Source organism: Neopelma chrysocephalum, unplaced genomic scaffold, assembly GCF_003984885.1.
Source record: "Neopelma chrysocephalum unplaced genomic scaffold, ASM398488v2 Primary Assembly neopelma1_60, whole genome shotgun sequence".
NCBI lineage: Eukaryota > Metazoa > Chordata > Aves > Passeriformes > Pipridae > Neopelma > Neopelma chrysocephalum.
The window spans coordinates 16,870,378-16,892,219 of NW_020897715.1; the positions used below are offsets into that span (position 1 = coordinate 16,870,378).

At 39.1% G+C, this 21,842-nt stretch overlaps 1 protein-coding gene across 4 annotated transcripts in view; it reads right to left on the reverse strand.

Moving 5' to 3' along the window:
* Window positions 1–333: 333 nt before the first annotated feature.
* KPNA1 (karyopherin subunit alpha 1) overlaps window positions 334–21,842 on the reverse strand; it is a 54,963-nt gene continuing 33,454 nt past the window's right edge. For all 4 annotated transcript variants that reach the window (XM_027681310.1, XM_027681311.1, XM_027681312.1 and 1 more), the window contains 6 exons: window positions 21,628–21,791; window positions 20,404–20,482; window positions 18,081–18,206; window positions 5,681–5,808; window positions 4,787–4,965; window positions 334–3,360 (listed from right to left, as the gene is read on the reverse strand). In XM_027681310.1, coding sequence (XP_027537111.1) covers window positions 3,173–3,360; window positions 4,787–4,965; window positions 5,681–5,808; window positions 18,081–18,206; window positions 20,404–20,482; window positions 21,628–21,791 — 864 coding nt within the window. In that variant the 3' untranslated portion in view covers window positions 334–3,172. The remainder of the gene's footprint in view (window positions 3,361–4,786; window positions 4,966–5,680; window positions 5,809–18,080; window positions 18,207–20,403; window positions 20,483–21,627; window positions 21,792–21,842) is intronic.

Sequence of the window (21,842 nt, forward strand, 5' to 3'; positions counted from 1 at the left end):
TCCTCCAAAAGAGAGTCCTCATCTGTGGCCTGAGTGTTATTTATTAGAAGGGTAATGTTATGCCACATATTTGGGTCTGCTAAAATGCAAATAGTTTACTTGCCCTTGGCTTGTCAAGTAATTCTGATCAGTCTGTATCATTTCTTTCATAATTCACAAGTCTGATCTCCCTTCCATACCCATTTAATTTGCAGCCTTTGTTAGAAGTAGATTTTGTTTCTTTTCAACCTATTAAAAAGGCTAAGTGAAGCAACGTCAAGACTGGTTGCTGGAAGATCCTGATGGAAATACACTCAATTAAGCACCATTTAAAATTACATTGAGACCTATGAGTTAGCCACATTTAAATCCATTTAATGTGTGCCATGTTGATTTTTGTATTGTTGTGGTTTTCAGTCAAAATATTATGCAGTACCAGTCAAATGCCTTACACAGTCCAAGTATTTATGACAACAATATTACCTGTGTCAACTAGGCCTGTCACTTCAAACAAACATACCAAGTTTAAAGATTTATACTTATCTGCTCCGAATTCACATATCCACAGCAAAAGTAACAAATAATGGCCAGGCTCCTTACACAGGAAGGCACACCATTCAGCTTAAATGGACTCTTTTTTAATTCACTCATTTAGAGGCAATTGTCATTACGTTCTTGGGGGGCAGGGGAGGGAAACGCCAATGCACCACATTGTTTTCACTAGCCTGGAAGAGAAAACACTTATATATATATAGACATATAGGTATGTATATATATATACACACACTTTATGCATGTGTATATATATATGTGTGTGTGTGTATATATGTATATATACACGCTAGTGTATATATACACAGAATATACATATATGAATATACAGAATATATGCACACACACTTTGCTCAGATTTGTTTACAAAATATGTAGCATTTTTATACCATCCAATAAGAGGTACATGGTTTTAAACAAATCTTATAGAAATGACATGTTATTGGAAATTTACACGTAAAAAAATCCAGCACAAAAAAATCCAAAAGCTAAAACAAGATTTTGCTACTAATCAGTGCTTCTATCACCCTTCAAGAAAAGAGAAACACAGTTATTTATATGTGATGTAAAGGCAACATTGAGGGTTTTTTTTGCTTTTTTAAATTAACCACCAAATTTAACCCCCTAAAATTACAAAGAATTGAAGTCCATTTACAGATCAAGTGCAGTAAACTAAATGTTCCTTCAGCACAAAGCAGCACTAGAGAAAATAACTGGGAGGGGGAAAGTGGAGGCCAACTGGCTTAGCTAGGGAGGCAGCAGGTGGCTTCTGCAGTGGCCACACAGGTCAGAGTCTCCATCCTGAAGCAGAGACAGAACTGAAGACGTTATTTAAATAATGGTCACACAGAGCTGATGTTCAGGCCTTTGCCTAGCTTCTTTCAGCAGTATGACAAGTGATTTATGTATTTTTATAACTGTATCCAATGGGCTGGTTTTGCTTTTGCAGTGGCTTATCACTGAGAGGAGTCATGATCTTGCAGACAGTTCTGCCACTAACATTTACCACAGGTCCATGACACTGCAGTTGGCAGTGGCGATTTTGAAATGTTTACACTGGACAAATGTGTGTTCCAAGCATCCAAAATGGCTTGAAAGAACATAGCCTGATGCAGGGGGGAGCGGACGGCCTAGGGAATCCATTGCATTTTTCAAAATGGAACTGCCACTTTCAATCATGTGGCATCTCCCCACTTGTGTGAAGAGTTTGGTGTCAGTGTCAGCTGAACTCAGTGAGGAGTGGCTGGCCTTTGCATCAGAGGTCTGTGATCCAAGCAGGTTGCGGAGCCAAGAACATGCTGCTAGCAGAAGGGCAGTCCACAGCTGCAAGTGGCAGCTGTCATGCAGTCAGCGATGCCTTACAGATGTCACCTGTAGGAACCATGCGTTCCATGCTAATTCACCTGAAGTCTCATAAACAGCAAAAGGGAAAAATGAAATTAGAGGCCAGGTGGATCCGGGTGTAATAGTACTATCCTTTGAATGTAGTGTCACTTTAGTTGTTAAATAAGGGGCTTGACCAGGAGGACTCTATTCCATCAGGTGAGTTGGAGAGGAAGCTCTTGTCTTGTGAAAATGAAAAGGAGATCTAATGCTCCTTGTGCTAAGTTTTACAAATTAAGATTTCTGTGTTCGGAAGGTAATTTTTCAGAAGACAAATCTGTTCAAGTCACGCTGTGTAAAAATGTGAAGAGGCAGACAGGAGTTTTTCAGCCATAACTATAATAACAAGGACCAGACTCTGGAGCATGAAGTCAGAAAGGACTTAATTTTTAAGGAAGGCCCGGCTGGATCATACTGTGCTGGCAAGCAGAAGTGAGGGCAATTTCTCCATTCTAGAAGCTGTTTTGGAAACTCGTTTCTGGGGAGGTGATAAGAGTGACCTATTCACAGGTTCTTTTTTTGTGGATGGAGAGGAAAAACTGGGAAGGTATACAAATCTCCACAGTGGTCTGCAATCCAACTTGGGAGCTCAGTGTTGAGATGGGATGGGGCCAGATGTGTTCAATATTCTTAAGAACCACAAAACATGTCCATTGCAGCCTGTTGTTGCACGGGATAGAGAACTTACTCCATTATTTGTAACATGTTCCTCATGCCAATAACCCCAGCTGGCACATACAGCAAAGTAGATACGCTGCATGTGAAGGTTTAATTCGTCTCTCGCCGCTATCCAAAGAGGCATCCAGGGGAGAACATGGAGGATGAATTCAGCTATGTTCTCAGAAAGGCTGAACATCTCCCTGGACTGCAGGCACATACTGCAGCAAATACAAGAGAAAAGCAGACAGCCTTCTCTTGGATGCCAGGAGCATGGGGGCTAGTGGATGAGGGACTATTTTCCCGTAATAGGAACAGGGAATATCTCAAAGTATAGAAAGGTGCCTCAACTCCACGAAGATGACAGTGGAGAGATTCAGAATCTAGAGGAGAAGGGTGATTCTGGTGACCCCTTGCCAAGGAGGGGGCATCCTGCCACGGAGAGCCAAAAGTTTTCCAGACGTATGTAAGAGCATGTGCACGAGGCAAGCGAATGAGCGCAAACAGGGTTATGGAAAACATTGAGAGAATCACTCCACGGGTGGCTTGTGGCTCGACAACAGGATTGGCTAGGTAGAGGAGCACACAGCACAGGGGCACCTCAAAGCTGGAAGCCTTCCATGGGAGCCTCGCACTGCTGGAAGATGTACTGTTGCTGGTTGATGTCCACTTGTGGGGCAATGCTGCTGTCTTCATCCTCTGTTCCAAAGTAGTGCTCAATCAGATCAAAGGCCTTCTGATAAATCTCTTGATTCTCATGGCTCTGCAAAAATTCAATCTTGTCCAGGCCTGCAGAGAAAAGAAGTACATAAAAGTTATAGCTCAGTGAAAGCATATGACCATGACAGTTTTCAGTCTGCTGTGAACATTTACATTCAATGACAACTGTCTCCCACCTTCGGAAAGAACAGGCCCCTCTATGGAGACCCTTACTCAACTTGTACTCTCCACAACCAAGGAAAAACAGGTTGAACTACAGAGTTCCCTGTAACTGTGCTTTGTGTTTCGTACTCTCTGTACCCTTTCACTCAAAAATTAAATCCACAGGCTTGAATGGGTAAAGAAGAACGAGGCCTCAAACTCAAAGACTTTTTCTGAAGAGACTTTTAGGACCAAATTTCCTGAAAGTGTGTTCCTAGTGCTTTCCTTACGAGGACCATGACTACAGAATCACTTAAGTGCAAGTTGAGACTTCTGATAATCATCCAGTCCAACCTGCAACCCAGCCCAGGAGTACTAACCAACACCAAATTAGGTCTGCTGTGTCTAGATGGGTATTCAAAACTTCCAAGGATGGAGACTCCATTATCTAATCTGTATCCCATATATATACAATGCAGTTAAACTCGGGCAACCAGTTTTTGGGCAGGCATTAAGCAAATGGGCAAATTCAGGCCTTGTAGTCAGATACAAAGGAAAATAATACAGCAAGGAATGATGCTATAACAAAATCCAAGTGTTAGCCATTTTAGTAAATCTCTAATATTGGGAACTGCACTGGCTTTCTTGTCTACTCCTTTTACTATGTATGAAGACTAGAGTACACAATTCTCTGATACTCTATCCACATTCCTGAAACCGTGATATAAAAAGGGAAGTTGAAACCTAGAAGCAGGCAAGAAAAAATCCTATTCTGATATAACTGTTCCCAGGAAGTCAAGGTAACCACGAAGGGAACCAAGGTTCAAGAAACCATGTTCAATGATGCTATCTTCTTCTATACTGCTCTTGATACCCATTTTTATTTTTCTTAATAAGAACTTAAGAGCAGCAGTAGCTCAGAACTGAGATGAAATCACACTGGTACATGCCAGAACCTTAGCATCGCAGAGGCAAACAAGGAATTTGAAGCTGCTGCCATAATTCTGCAGGGCAGCAGAAAGGGATGGGGAAAAGGTTTGAAACCTGAGCAAGAGAGCACTGCACCTGAGCTTTTATCTGCTGTGAAGGGAAGACACTGATATGAGTGAATGACTCCCAGAAGGCTTTTTCAGGGACAAAAGAAATCAATAAAAGAAAATCTGCACACACTGTTTTCAGTCTACACACAGTCAAAGATAATGTAAAAAAACGGAGTACCCTGAAGACTTATCAAAGAACAGGTTATTTTCAGATAACAATGATACGGTAATTAATAGAATTGGATCTACTGAAACTCTAATGGGATCATGATCTTGGCTTTATGGCCTGACTTGCTCAGGTGTTTTGCTCATACCATACGCTTCTTCAATAAGAGCGCAGTAAGGATTAATGCCAGTGCCACTGCGTTTGGATTCCTGCTCTCCAAGCCTCAGGATATTCTCCAGCCCGTTCAGTGCTACTTGCACGATCTTTGAGTCCATTACTGTAAGGAGGTCACAGAGTGGTCTGATGCATCCCAGTTCTACTAAATACCTGAAAAACACCGTATGGAACCCAGTTAATTGTCTGCAAAATTGTAATTGGTGTAGCCATTTAAGCACTTAGCATGAAGGTCTAAGAACCAAAGCAATCAGATAAAATATCAACTTGACTGGAGAAACCAAAATTACAGACATCTAGTTGTGTCTAGTCAATTCTGCTGAAACAAACAAAATAACTTTAAAATACCTTCTCTGAACCCCCATTTATATAGCTATGAAATAATTACTTATTTTTTGTACCATAAATTTATATTTATATAAACAGCAACTATGTTAAAAGTTACTATGTTTATAAAGTTATTTTATTTTATACAAAATTGCATATAAGCATAATGTACCAGTTTAAGTTAAACAGGAAAAGCAATACACGTGATGGCATCGTCTGAGGTGCCAAACTATTCCTCTCCAGACAGCTAATGCACTTTGTTACACTCTACGACAACCACTCAGAAGTTAGTTTAAAAGTTGCATTTAGTTTTTTCATGTAAGAGAAATGGTTCAATTATTTAAATAAGCATTACAACTAAAATACTTTTGTGATTTCTCCCTAAAGGAATGAAATGCTCATTCACAACAAGGAATGAGTCTCTCTGGATACAACACTGAAAGCATACAGAAAGGTTTCCCAGTTTCTAGGTTGATAGTTTGTTTTCTTGCACAAACATCAATTCACTCAATTGCATTGCAACATTTTAACAATTTCTTACTTGATCTGTTCAGCAGAGCCTCCAGATGTTGCATTTGTGATTGCCCAAGCAGCTTCTTTCCTTGTCCGAAACTCAGCTGTTTGCAAAATATTTATAAGAGCTGGGAAGATATGGGCATCTATGACTGTCTGCAAAAACAAATGACACGTCAGGGTTATAATAAAAATTAGAAATAACTTCCTTGTCCTGAGCTAGTTAATGTCTATGCTCAGCACAACACACTAAACAATGAAATGTCACTTTATCAAGGGGCAAAACCAATAAATCAGTTTTCAGCTTTACATTCAAAATCCTAGTTATTGCCACGGTTTGTGCTCATCCCAAAAGAATTCAAAACACATTCAGACTGAAGTGACTGGCATATCTAAGGAGTTACTTAATCATACCCTGACAGCAAAACAATGCTGTACTTCCCTTATTTTTCCAGGTAGTGAACCACTCAGCTATTAAGTCAGTAAACCATTAAGTCATTAAGATCCCCTAAACTTCATATTCCTATGTGCCATACTACATTTCCACTGGGCAAGACAACGGAGCAAAGAGAACACAAAGCAGCATACAGTTCAGCAATAGGGTGAACTGCTTAGCTCAACAACACAAGTCAAATGAGTATTTGGGCAGCAACTCCTAAGTTTCTAGTAACTTCCTGTGAAAACAGCCTTCTGCAATAAGACACAAATTAAACCAGTTTTGTTATACAGATAGGACAAGGATCTGAAACACTTACATAAGGATTATTCAAACCACCAAGAGCTTAGGATTACATTTTAAACTACCACTTTACATTTGTAACTCATCACAGAACTGATAAAGGAAAATTCAAAGAAAGCCAAAAAGATCCTTTTCACAGAGCTCTGTAGAAGAAAAATAACAGATTACACACAGCAAAAAGCCATAGTCAATTCACAGAGTGAATGGCTACCTGGTGAAAATAAAACAACCGTTCGATATTTCTTTTATCCTTGCCATTTGTCTGGACATCCATACTGAATCTGCTTTGCAAATCCACAGTGGCTATAGTTGTATCAACAGTGCTATGAACACTGTATCCTTTGCCAAAAAATCCACACTTCTCATATAGAAATCTAGGGTCCCCAAGGAAAACTGCTTATACTTCCATCATGCCACGTTGTATTACACTTGTACACTGCCGAGAATATTTGAAAAGGTGTCCTTAACTGAAATTTTACAACATGAATGCTGGAAGTGCTAGGTCACAAACAGGAGCCAGCTATTTTAAAAAAACAAAACAAAACAAAACACAACCTAAGAAGATAAAAGAAAGTATCTTTAAAAATGCTTTTTGCCCCCTGACATATTTTACTGCAAAAGAACCCACTTAATTTTTAAAAAGATACCAAAGCAACACACTGTAAGGGTACATTGAACACAAGAGCACCTGCTTCATTAAGGTTAATCAGATCAAGAGCCTTACCAAAGGGAGATACAAGTAACAAGAAAGTAATAAATAAAACACACAGTGACACACGTGATAGAAGGGGGTTAAGAGAAACAATCACAAAAAAGGAAAGGCTCCAGTCACTAATTAACGGGTCATTAAGAACCTATAGGCAGAGAGCCAGCCTGGACTTTGTAACTGATGACAGGGACAGGTGAAACTGCAAAACTCAGTAACAAATCTTTTTGTGACTGTTTTACCACGTAACCCCCCTCTCTAGCCCGTTGAACCCTGTAAGGATTAGGTGCTCACAAATGACATCAGCATGACTGAATTTGGGCCAGGAACTGGATGAGATCGCAGGAGAAACCTGTGTCTGTGGGGCCAGCAACTGGAGTGGGTGGGTGTCTCAGCATCAGTAGCTGGAGGGGCCAAGAACTAAGGTCCCAGAAAACATGAATTCGGGGCCAGCAACTGGTGTCAAACGTTGGATGAAGGGGCCCCTAAAACTGGAGCAGGTGAGGGCCCCAGCATCAGCCACTGGGGCAGGATCATAGTCCATAGGGCCTCTTGTGCTTGGATGCCAGTGCCTGGGGGACTGAAGTGAAGATCTCAGCACCTCAACTGGAATGGGACTGCAGGTCACAGGACCCATGTGGCTTGGGCACCAGCTCTGTGTGATGAGGGAATTTACGTTATCCCAAAACATGGTGATGGGTGTGGAGGATCATGATTTATTTAATTTGCTGGCAAACTGACTAAGCAGAGCAAGTGGGAGGCCCAGGATCCAGGCATGGACGGGGGTCTGCAAGCATGTGCACCTGTTTCCTAGTGAGAATCAAGCTGAACAAGCCAGTGAGTAGAACCCAAGCGCAGTGAGTGAAGACAGCTCACGATCCAGCCATGGACAGCAGCTGAGCAGAGCCCACAATGACAGTCAAGAGATCTGTGACTGTGTGTGTGTGCTTGTGGATCTGGAGTGTTTTTTCACTAGTAAACTTCAGTCCTCATCAGATAGAGAGGAAAAAGAGGACTTATCAGTCTACATTTTGTTTTATGTGAGTCCAGAGAGCGCAACACAAGGGTGTTGTTAAGAAGCTCATAAAAGAACAATGCGTTAAAGGGACATCAAATATTCTCTGCTGAAAGATCTTGATATAGATCTAGGATAGGATACTTGAGGGCATTAGTTTTTACTATTGTGGCAAAGAATAAGTAAAACCCATCCCATTAGCACTTCTTAAATCCTCTCCCCAAAACAAAACTTTTATAGGAGATTTATTTCCTTAGAAAGTGTCTTCTTAAAATCAACTTCTTTAGTAACTACTAAAACCAGAGTATGTTATATGATAGCATGGAACTAAATCAGCACATCTTATCTGACAGGCAGTAACATGCTTTGAACCTTCTTACTGCCAAAAAAAAAAGTTACCTTAAAATGTTTCAACTTAAACTGGTAAAATACTACGAGAAATTCAGAAAAGGGAACTAGCAACAGGAGGACAGTTAAGTAGGAGAAACGTAAAAGATTCTTATTGTTTTTCTTCTGGCTCAAACAATTTTAAACTCTCAGTGCTCCAGTCAGTAAAATTACTCTTCTTAAGAGTGGAGAAATGTGCACTTGAACGTTTTCAGAAAGAACTGAATCCAGATCTCGCATCTCTTGGGTGAGTGCTCTTATTTCCATTTATTTCTATTTCTTACTCTATTGTATAAAAGGCTATGGGCACTCTGTTTACTTTCTGCTCAACAATGATGTCGACTATCTTTACCCAAGCAGAACAGGTTAAAGCACCATGATGAGTCACAGCCTTTCATAAGGCACTTCAGCAAAAGAGAGTGGCTCAAGAGAGAAGCAGATTATCAGTCACTCTATTTTTATGTTTCCTACTGCTTGACATGCATCGTAAGTGTTGTCACCACCTCATCCTAGCATCAGTCTCAGTTAAAGGTATTTAACTGTCCCTCTGTAATACATCAAAGCTTTTCAACTAGCAGTCTCTCAACAGTTGAAACTTTCAGAGTTCAACTTTAAGGAAAAAAATTAACTAGGTCAGAAAATGGTTTGCTTTAACCTTGATATCTTTACTAGATTTCAGAAGTCAGTTAAGCTCAGCAAGGGTGGTAACAATAACGCATTAATACAGAGAAAGTGCTAGCAGCATCTATGACTTACACCCTATGTCCTGTAGCCCTGCCCACAGCAGTTACTCTGGAAAGCACATCAGAATGCCTAAGGATTCCTATCTCTATGATATTTTATGTGGGAACAACAGTTACTGTGGAAACAGGTCATGTTTCCCTTTCAGTTAAATTTCTTCTAAGTGATAAAGTAGTAAATGCTGAAACAGAATTTGGTTTTGCTTTTTCTTTTTTTCTCGAAGAAAAGCAAACCTCAGGCAGAGCAAAACTCTAAAAGACTGTGACAGGATGAAGTAGTTAAAACTTCTGAGGATTTAGAACGGCTTAATTCAAATTACTTTACTTTTTTAGCATTCCTATATTGTGTGTGCCTGACATGTGGAAGTATGCTGAAGACTAAAGTAATGCAGTGCATACAAAGTGCTCAAGATGAGCATAGCTTTTAAACAAAATGAACATAATTCCAGGATTTCAGCTCAATAAGAACTTTAAAAACTGGAAGGAAATAAAAAGGTTTTAGGGTGCTACTACTAGGCACAGAGGCGGTATTTACAAAATACGACAAAAATCTGTTTTCTGCACAATAGGTAATCCAACGCCCATCCTCTGATACACTAAACTAACACTGAATTTTTTGCCCAGCTGCATCCATTGGTATTTGCTGGAATGGAACCCTATCTGGAGTTGTAACTGTGAGTCTTCCGGAAAACTGAAATTCTATTTTAATTGAAACATGAATTTTCAAATTTAATTTGAACTGATTTGTAATGCTCAGTCCTTCAGCAAATATGTCCTCACTTTCAAAGTGTCGACTTTTTTATGTTTATTTGGGGTGTGGGTTTGTTGTTTTGGGGTTTTTTTAATAGTTGGTATCCCTGTGCTGAAGTCCTCCAAGAAGGTTGTCTGTCTTTTGGAAACATTCTATCCATCTTATTTTAATCAAGCTTCTTCACTTTACAGTATTTGATTTTTAAAGACTGAAGCTAGGTAAAAAAATGCATTTTCAGAGTTTTATTACACCTGTATGGATGTTTAATCCAAATATATTGTAATCACTGTTAGGAAGGTCTTCAGCAGCAGTATATTAAATTAGTATTTTGAGCTGGTAGTACCATGTGAATTTGCTTCTCCCTCTTTGGGTTTCCACAACTAAATCACTTACGATATGCAAAAACACACATACACATCTAGTGTGCACATGTGGACACCATGTCTACATATGATTCATCACATAAATGTGAACGCAAAGAAGTTTTATACCGTGACCGTTTCCCTGCTCCTGCAAGCTCTCTCATTACCTTTAACAAATCAAGATTACAGTCACCAGACAGCTGGCAGCTGCAAATACAGTCCTGCTGCTCCTCCTGGCTGAAAATTATAGTTCATAGAGGCTGCTCAGTTACTTCTATTTGAGTTACTTTGTTTATTGATTCAATTTACAACTGCTTTATAAATAACATAGCAAATATTTGTAAGCCAAAACTACGTAACATGGTGGCATGAGTACAAAACCAACTGGCAGCTGAGACACAGAAAGGAAGCCCTTCAGATCTCAGTTCTAATGAACTTTTATGTTGTTGACACAGACACCTAAGCCTGTATACTCCAAACTGTGTATAAAGCAAGCTTCTAGCCAGTTTACACAAGGCTGCTACTGCTGTCAGGAATAACCTGCACTATAATGAACAGCACCTGTTGAGCTGTCTCCTGCTTTTAGGGTCAGTCCTAAAAAAAAAAACCAAGCAAAACCAAAACAAATAAACAACCCAAAACAAACAAACCAACCAAACTTCCAAAGGCAATATACACCACTGACTGTTATGGTTTTCAGGTAGAATAAAGGAATTAAAGATATTCTAGCTCTGCTGCCCTCAATGTGGTGTGAGGTATGGAATTCACCACATGCAGAAGTCTGAAAACAGATTTTGTACTTAAACACAAAGTTAAACCTGAAAGAGATTAATCTTTGATTTTCACTAGTCCACAAACTAATATGACCTTGTCAGTAATGCCATATTTTGCTCTTAATAAGGATACTTTTGAAGTCCTACTACCACAAACAGCATGTAAAGATTTTTAGACCACCTATGCAAACTATGATAAACCAAACACACTTTATATTTAAGGTAATTGGATGCCTGTGTAAACCACAACTCTGTGTAAATTGTGTCATTCCTTTTGAAGAAGAGCCTCTGACAATTCTGAGCTTCTACCTTTATCACATTTTGTAAAAATGTGTTTCATTCCATTGTTTTTAAAACTGACCAGGCAATGTATCATTTACTACATTTGCCCATGTCACTCTTCAGCAAAGATAGGAAACCCTAAAAGAGGAAAAATATGGCACAGATCCTGTTGCTACCATGATGAGCCATACTCCAACTTCCAGATGTTCTTGTGAAAATTTAAGGTATATTAGAAAAGAAGTGATAAGTTTCTTAACCTGTCAAGAGAAGAGAACTCCTATGATGTCTTCACTGTCAGACATGGAAGATTGTGTCTGATGTACTGCCTTTCATAGCTTTTCAACGGGTTGCGAAGTTAAGACACAGATCATTTTCTGAGGTATGTGATAGCCTTTCATACCCTTCAGAAGGGTCCACAGTCAGGATTAAGCTTCAGTTGTGCAGTTCTCCTTCTGACTCCCAGGAAGATGTAGTTCCCCTTCTCCCTGACTGGGGAAGCTATCCACTGAAGTACAGCAAAGCTGTATACAAACTAGGAAATTAACAAACAAAAACTATACTTAGTGACAATCATGACTGCATCAGGATATACACATCCACCCCAAACTTAAAAGCACAGAAATAAAGAGGGGAAAGACTGCTGTATTCCACCACGCTTTTCAGTTGCCTAGGTACTGTTGATAACACACTCTGAAAGGCTTTCACATCCACCTTTGGCGGGGAAATAAACCCAAACCTTCCGTGCTTTAGTAAGAGCTACCAAAGAAAGTTCAGCACGCACATTAACACATCTCATGCATGTTAGTTTACATTGCCTTAATGCTATAAAGAGTTTACTTGATTGTGTTGGAGTGCAAATTTAACAGTGAAGGCTGCTGCCTTATCTTTCAGGAATGGCAGTGAAAGCCTTTGGAGTGTGCTACCAAACAGCATTGTAGGCAGTATGGAAGTGGAGATGAATATAGAAGTCCTTCCCTCTAACTTTATATTTCTATACTTTACAGTGGGTGGATGGAGGGAATGTAACCCAATGCAATCTTAAACAACACTAAATATAGCTCTGTCTGTTAATATTGATTAAGTAAAATACCTATTAGATTTACCAAATATTTTATTCTCTTCTTCGTGTGAAGAAGGGATTGCTAGATTATGGCTTGAGCACTACCCAAAGATTCCATAGTATTCTAACATCTCGACTGATCTGGAGCAACAACCCACTAGTCAGATCAGCTGGTAACTTGCAATATTGTGGTTTACTATGCCAGGCAGACATGAAAAAAACTATCATGTGCTCAAATTGTTCTTGTCTGATTTCTGGCTAAAGACTGTGCATACTCAAGATCCAATCAGTATCACAGAGACTGGAATAGATCTGGCTCCAGTCAACGACCTCCAGTAGGAACTGTTGAGCAATTTGGAGGGACTGGAGAGAAAGGAAAATAAATTATTTACTTTAGAGCTGCATCTAGTATTTTAGAATTTTTTACGTAAGGAAGACCAATTCTTAAGAAATAATGTTTTAATTCATCACAATGTGAAATTAACCGAGAGAAAGAAAAAAAAAAACTACCAACTCACAGACGAAATAGGTTCACCCATGAACTTAGTTAAATCAGATATTGTTCCCAGATGGGAATTATCCTTTATCCTCACAGCTATTAAAAACAGACTATGCTTTTATTCTCCATTTTAGTATATGACCATTTTCAAGAAACACTTTACCAAACAGCATTTTCCAACTTCAGAAATTACTTTTTTATAGTGTTTTTCAGCTCAAATGTTTACAATGATTTTGACATTAAGTAGGAGTTGCCTGAAATAATACCTCAGAAGAGTTTTTTGACAAATGCAGACCTGTCAGTTCTGGAGCTGAAAGGAGGTTTCATCACACCTTGTATCTCACACAACATTCTCTAGGTTGAGACAAGAAACTAAAGAATCAAGACCCTTTCTGGAACTTGTTACACATGTGCAATGAGATTTTCCTTTAAACATAAGATAATTGTTTCAATTCCACCTGCAATTGCCAATTTTACTTCCAAGAAATACTGGCTTTGAGATCAAGTGTGTTGTAAGTATTTTCTACTGTCCTTTACTTCACAATTTTCCTCCTTCTGCAGTTCCAAAAGAATCTAAGCCTCCTGATGGACATGATTTGAAATATGTCATCATTACCAGGATAGTTATCTCCCACTCAGAATCAGAAACACTATTTTTTTTAATCTCATTTTTTTAACTGTCAGTATAGATTAAATTGGGTATGCACTTAAGGAAGTCAGTGTTTCACTACAAAGCATGTGTGTGCTTGGAGTTCGAAGGCAGCTCAGTTACTCTGAATGGGGCCTGAGGGACTTTTAAATGAAACACAGATTTCAGTTTTCAGAAGATGCTTCTTTAATTTTTTCCCCAGATTTGCATAATGAATCAACATGCTTCCAACCTTGGTTGTGACATGTCCTAAGGCAGATGCTTTTAAGCTGGATTCTTTTAAATCTGCATGTATTCTAGTAATTTGACACTGGTTTCTTCCTGATGCAAGAATCCTGAGAATGAAAGCTTCTATCCACATAATCAAAATCATTTTTCTATGCAGAGTTAAGGGGCTTTTTTTGTACTTCTAAAGAGTCACTGCTAGAAATGAAGGTGCAATATTAATGGCTCATGGCATGAATTTCCCTCTCTCTACTTCCCACTTCACCTTTTCAACCCACAATGCAATTCTAATCTGCTCTCAGTAGGAAGGCAGATGATCTGTGATAAGACACACCAAAACATTTAAACACTACTAAACACACACATGTATAGACTAACAATTTTGTTCAGGTAGGTTAGGTAAATTTTGTTTTAACAAATGAGAGATTGTTTTATCCTTACTTGTTTTCAAATAAAGATGTGATAACAGTTTAGAAGATCAAGGATTACCAGGGGTATAGTTAAGACTCTTCAGATAAAGCCTCACTTTTACATTGCCTGATTAGTAGATACCAGGTGTAAGAACACTGTGCAAAGTAGGGCAGGCACTTACTCCTTCACTTTAAAACAGGGCAACGTGGTACAGTGAATACTTATATAGAACTCACAGAAGTAAATACTCTATTGAAATAGCTTCTGCTGCACTAGAATTCAAGTTACCTCTAGGACTCTCCACAACTGTTATCTTCAGTAGATCAAGAATATGAAAATAGAGATCCTGAAGTTTGGAAAAAATGCTCTAATAATAAACTTTACTTTCCACTGCCACTTCTGATACTTCTTTATGGATTGACTTGTACGGATATCTGATTTTCTCAAGCCCTTCTTAAGTTTGCAACATCCCTATACAATTTTGCATCCTGATGCAACTCTCCAACAGGCTTGGTAAAAAACACAAAGTTAAGAAAATGGCTGGACTGTTCCCCAGAAAATACTCTTAGACTTTCCAGAAAAAGCAGAAATGGCCATCCAGAGAGAAAATACTGTTTCTAAAGTGGTAGTAGCAGGGATAAAGCAGCCCAAAAATTCTTCACTGGAAGAAATGAAAAGGTAAAAACATTTTTACCTTAGTACAAGCAGTAGTAACTACCTTCTCTGTACTGCTACTTGCACAGCAATTAAAATTGCTGATGAGGGAAAAAACAGTGGTACAGTTGCTGATTTTACAAAGCACTTTTTGTTAGAAATTCAGCTAATCCGTGGATTAACGCACAAACCACAATAAAGGCAGAAACAAAATTCTTGGAGCTCTACCAAGATTAGATTAAGTGACCATATCATTCTCTACATCTGACAAAAAATATGATTTGGTGGTAAAATCAAAATCCTGTCAGAGGAAGCCAGAGCAAATACCACTGTAGGAGGTTTCCTTCCTCACAGTTCCACTTCCATCTTAGTCACATTCTTACATAGACAAGAAGGACCTACAGAGCTTTCTACCTCCAAAAGTTTTTGCATTTTGCCTACTCGTTTCCTAAGATAAGCATCACTGAAGTTAGATGAGGATTTGCTTTTATTTCCAGGCATTTCCAGAAGTTTAGCAGAGACTGAGTTATCTTCCACAAAAGTATTAACTTTATTTCCAATGCTTTCTGAGATGAACAACTCATTCAAGGTATTAAGGCTTTTAGGCTGTCCCTTCAGCAGCTGAATGCTCTTTGTAAGGGAGAACATAAAACCAAAAGATTCCAAGCGTCAGCTGCAAAGGGTGTAATACACTTATTCCTTAGGAAAAATATGCAGCCTTTTCATAATCTTGCTCAAGTTTTCTACAGAAAGAGAAATAATTACACCCCTTGGGTGAAGAGGGGCAACCACTTCATGCTAATTCTGATCATACAGAATGAATAACCCAGGGTCACCAGTTTTAAGACCAGCAAGCATCAAGCTGCCTTCCAAGGAAAAGGATAGAGGGGAAAGAAGCACTCCTTGGCCACTTTTGCCAATCTATTGTGGGGCTTGGTTCACTTTCTGTGTAAACATGCATTGTTCCTGCCTGGTTACTAACAAATGAGACAAATATTTCTAGTATCTAATATTTCTGCCATTTATTTCTATTCCTCAAAGAATAGATGTCTTCAGATGCCTTTCATGCATCCTCTGCAATCTCTAAAAATACTCTGTATCCAGTGAGTGAGAAGAGAATTGAAAAACCTGACTTCAGAAGAATTCAATTTTATTTACATGAGACTGTTATTGAACTGCCTTTGATGGAAACACTTGTGTTTATCAAAAAAAGCCTGGTTTCAAGGCCAGGGCAGATGGGGCCCTGGGCAATCTGATCTAGTGAGTGGCATCCCCAGCCATGGCAGGGGGGTTGGAACTGGATGATCTCTAAGGTCCCTTCCAACCCAAGCCTTCATGATTCTGTGATTCACTACAATCTGGTTTTCTAACACTTCTGAAAGAGAGAGGGAATGAGGCAATGTTTTTTGCATTGGGTTTGGGTGGCAAGGTTTGGGGCGGGGGCAGTACTACAGGGGTAGCTTCTTTGAGTAGCTGTCAGAAACTTCTCCTGTGTCTGACAGAGCCAAAGCCAGCTGGCTCCAAAATGGGCCTGCAACTGGCCAAGGCCAAAGTCATCACCAACAGTTAGTAACACCACTGTGGTAACATATTTAGAAGGGGAAAAAAATTATTGGGCAGAAGTAACAGCAGCCAGAGAAGAGTGAGAATATGTGAGAGAAACAACTATGCAGGCACCAAGGTCAGGGAGGAAGGTGTAGGAGGAGGTGCTCCAGGCACTGGAGCTGAAATTCCCCTGCAGTCCATGATGAAGATCATGGTGAGGTAGACTGTTCCCCTGTAGCCCATGGAGAACTCCACACCAGAGCAGGTGGGATGCTTGAAGAAGGCTGTGACCCCATGGGAAACCCACACTGGAGCAGGCTCCTGGCCGGACCTATGGACCCGTGGAACGAGGAGCCCACATTGGAGCAGCATTGCTGGTGAGGCTTGTGACCCTACGGGGGACCCATGCTGGAGCAGTCAGTTCCTGAAAGACTGCCTCCTGTGGAAAGGGACCCACACCGGAGCAGTTCATGAAGAACTGCAGCCTGTGGGATGGACTCATATTGGAGAAGTTTGTGGAGGCCTGTCTCCCACGAGAGGGACCCGATGCTGGAGCAGGTGAAGGACTCCTCTCCCTGAGGAGGAAGCAGTGGCAGAAACAACCTGTGATGAACTGAACTGCACTCCACAGGGGAGGAGGTAGAGAATCAGGAATAAAGTTAAGTCCAGGAAGGAGTGAGGGGTGGGGGGAAGGTGCTTTTAAGATTTGTTTTACTTCTTATTATCCTACTCTGATTTTGATTGGTAATAAATTCTATTATTTCCCAAGTTGAGTCTGGTTTTGCCTCTGACAGTAACCAGTGAGTGATCTCTCCCTGTCCTTCTTTCAACTCATGAAACTTTCCTTGTATTTTATCTCCCCTCTCCAGCTGAGAAGGGGAGTGATAGAGCAGCTTTGGGGGATATCTGACACCCAGCCAAGCAAAACCAATATCCTTGAAAGCCAAGCAAAAAATTCCCCTATGACAGCTGTTCTTGAACAAAAGTCCACATTCAGGGAAAACAAAATGTATTGAGCTGTTTCTTCTTCATCTAGCCAAAGAAAAATTTTCACTCGGGAAAAGATGTTCCATCTCTCATTTATTACAGTTAGAGGCAAGTCCTGAGAATTCTTACTGGTGGCTGATACTCAGCAATTTTAGATAAACAGCAATTTTAGATTCGGCTAAGCATGCCTCCCTGTATCAGAAATTGTAAGAAAATATAAACAGGAATGAAGTATTTTACAGTGTAGGGCTGTCTGTAAAGTTATTTGATTCTCAAAGGTTGTAGCTCATTCTTTTCATTACTTGAGAATTTCTGTATCTCAGTGATTGTTAAAAGCACAAAGCAAATTATTTAAGACAAAATTTTCTTGACCTTACCTACATTTTGTCATTCTCTAACATGACGATCTTCCCCCCTTATAATCCGTAGATGATTAGAAAATTAAATAATTTAGGAGATGATTGTGCCATTGAAATATTCTAATTACACAAAGAGCCCCTAATGTACTTCTTACATATAATTATATACCCGTGACTGTACATACACACAAATATGCCCTTTATACACAAAAAAGTGTACCATCTGATGTGTGTTTCTTCTAGCCTGCAAGACAAAGATTACTGACCATAGCTGAAAAGGTTACCTGGATCTGTGCTCTGTTTCCAGCCGTTATATTAGATATTGTCCAGCATGCTTCCTTTTTGATAGATTCCTTCGGGCTGCTTAGTAAGTGCAGTAAACTCTGCAGGGCTGAACAATTCAGAATTACCTGAATACAAAAGGAAAAACAAAACAAAACAAACAAACCACACCTTAGAAGAAATTTAGGATAAAGAATCACAGGAACAAGAATGCAATGTCTTGAAAATCTAAAAAGCATACCCCATCAGATGATCCCAAAAAGTTTTAAAAAAAAACCCAAACCACCAAACATGAACAAAACAAAAAATAGCAAGAACTAAGAAATAGATCTTAGCAGGAAAGCTAATAAGCAAAACAACTCAGTCATTCAGCTAAGTGATCACACCTTTATAATGATTTCAGTGTGATCCGAACACAAGAAGATAACAAGCCCATTATGACCAAACAAAAATAAGGTGATGGTATTTTCCTGTATTTTCCTGTATACTTGTAAGCTCCAACTACTTCTGTTTTCCACATCAGCTGGCACTGTGGAGCAGCTGTTGCCAGTGTTGTGTCCAGTGACATTATGAATGGCAATTCTTATTTAAAAAATTACCAAAAAAATTGTAAAAAACCCGCAATTTTACAGAGCAGAAAAATTTCTATTTCCAAAAATCAAAATTTTAAGTGCTGAAAGTACAACAGAAAATGCCCCAGAACTTGAATGTTACAAGACAGATTATTTGATTATGTCATGTGTGATAGTGAAGGGCTTTTTGACCTTCTAAAAGGCCACAACAAGGTTCAAAAACTGAAAAATGAACTTTTTTTTAAATTAAATTCTAACTTGTTACAATTAAGTTAAAAACTGGGAAAGTCTACCAAGAAGCACAGCAGTTTTGCCTTGTGTGGCAAAAGCAGACAGCTTAGAAAGAACAGTGCGGTAGAGAATTTTATAAGAAATACTCCAGTTGAGCTGAATCATAATCATGATTTCTGATCAGGGAATCTGTGGACTGAATTCACTTGTTCTTATGTCCCTGGCCCCATACTCTTCAAATTTTTCGACTAAGATTAAAAAAGCAAAGGTTATGGTTCAGGATTGTATCAGGTGTCTGCTGGGACAAATACACTTATTTCTTCATGCCCATTATCTATGGTTTAGCTATCTCCAAGCAGTGGCAATTGTTAACAGTTGGAAATGAGAGAAAAAGAGAAAGCAGGTTTGTGCTCTAAGATTGTACAGAGAAGTTCTCAGGTAACTGGCTTGTATGTTGCATTCATATTCAGAAATGTATCAGCTCTCAAAGCTTCTGACTAAAGATTTTTATATGCATCCTGTATCACTTTTTAGCATACAGCATAACCTTCAGGCAGGACCATCAAACTATACTACTTAAACAGTTCTCTAGAATTTTAGGAAAGCTTATGGCATGCTCCTCTGAAAAAATCACACACAACAAAAAAGTTTACAGGTTTTTTTAGCTAAAATCTAAGATCTGTGCAGTATTTAATAACCCGCATTACATGTTAATTAGTGATCCCTTGTGGTTTTATCTTCAATGAAATTATGAAATCACAAAACACACCTTAATCATTCTTTATGGCTGATCTGTGAAACAAATGCCACCGAAAAAAATACAAGAATGCCTATGCAATTCAGCTACACAAAATACATTGTAACCATCAAAAAATCATCTTATCTTCCTCCTAGTGAGGATATTCAAGATATTCAAACAGTGCCCCGGTGCTGCTAATTCATCTTTAACTCCAATCTCACTGTTACAGAACTACAGAAGCATCCCAGTGACAACCTAGTGCCTCTGAGAAGCATCAGGTTTCCTGGTTCCCAATTTAATTCCAATAAAGTGGTGGGAGTCACCGCTTCCTGCTGATGCTTCTCCAAACATGTGCTCAGATACAGCTACATACCATCCAAAATCTGACCAGACACTTGTTTTTGGTATACTCATCCAAGATTCCCAACAACAGCATTCAATGTGACAGGCCTCAGATGGCCCTACCACAGCACATCACTCAGCATAAAATTCAGCCTAAGAGGTTTAAACCTTTTAAACAAACCTGCTTTAAACAAACAAAAAACCCCACCCCACCCTTGAGGGGTATTGCACAGCTGTCTGTAAGTCCCAGACATACCTACCTAGGAATCACCAGCAGTTCAGGACTGAACAGAAAAACTGAAAACATGTTTTGAAGCAATTAGTGTCATCAATCCTCACTTTTAAACTTCAAAAGGAACAAGAGGAGGTGCTTGTGAACAGGTTACCACAACTGACAGAAAGATGAACTGCAGTACAACACTAGAGAAAGTGAATCCATACCTGGGTCTGGATATCATCTCCTGTGACGATGTTGCCAACAGCTCGTAAAGCAGGAGACACAACTTTGTAGTCATTGTGCCTAGAATTGACAAGAAAAATTTAAGTATTAACCATCCTGAGGCATCTCCATCTTTACATTCTCAAGGAAGGAACATCCATCAGCCAGGGGAAACTTAAGTCTGACTTCATTCTCATTACCTGAATCAAAACATTCTGATTTTAAACTAATGGTAAGCCTTTCTAGGGTTTCTAAATATTTAGGCCTTTAGACATCATTCAGCAGCATAAAAACACAATATTAGAAGAATACAAGTACTTCAGAGTTTAAGCATCCTTGGAAGGGAAAAATAATCAGTTTTAACTATAAAATATACTTAATGTAGCACACACAAAGGCAGAGAATGAGACAGAATACCAAAGATAGAACCTGTGTGTTTAACTCATACAGCTGTTTGATCACCTTCTGTCATCATACGCATCCCTCCATCATCATTGTTAAATCAGGTTTAGAATAGGAAGGGTGAAGAAAGGAATTTTTTTCTCAAATGAAAACACTTGTTTATAAAAAGCTACTTACAGGCACTGTGTTCTATTCATTAATCCATTATCACATTCACTTTAATCTTAAAAGCCTTAATAGTCTTTTTATTTACATCAGTGAAAACCATTATTCCTTTTTCTTAGGCAATTGAATGTTCCATTGTCCTGACCTTAGGCCTGAAGAAATAGCTCTGAACAAGGCCAGTCTCTGTGACCCCAACTCTCACAGCTACACCTTACTGACTGAAGTGTGCATATACACTTCTACAGTAAGAGTTTAGGAAATTATTCATATTTCAAGTTCCTGGTACTGTCAATTCTAGTAAATTTAACTATTTCTTACATTTCTATCTTTGTTATCCTTTTGCAATTTCCTTGTTAGGTAAATATAATATGGTCTTCAATAGGACAGGGAAAATTCCAGTATATATTATGGATTTTACAGAAGTGTAGCTGTTAGATGCAGGGAAAAAAATCTCTTAAGAAATAGCACAACTAGTACAAGAAAAGTTCCATTGTTTCTGTTACTCATGACAAATAGAGAACATTGAACAGAGAGGTAAAATTAAAGCTCTTTGGAAAATTATGACATTTCAAGATGTATTTAATTGAACTTCCTATTGTTACAACCTTGATTTTAGAGAAAAGAGCAGACAGTAAGATTGCTCATAACAAGTTTCTTACATTAGCAGTTCCACAAGTCTTCTGCAGACTCCTGCATCAATCACAGCCTGGATTTTATCATTGGGGCCATCAGACAAATAGGACAAAGCCCAGCAGGCATCAGCTAATACATCTGTATCATTGACAAAGAGCAGCCAGGAAAGCACACTAAGACAAGGTGAAACCTGTAAAATATTAAGAGAAGAGATATACACTGTACAATTAGAAGGGCCAGT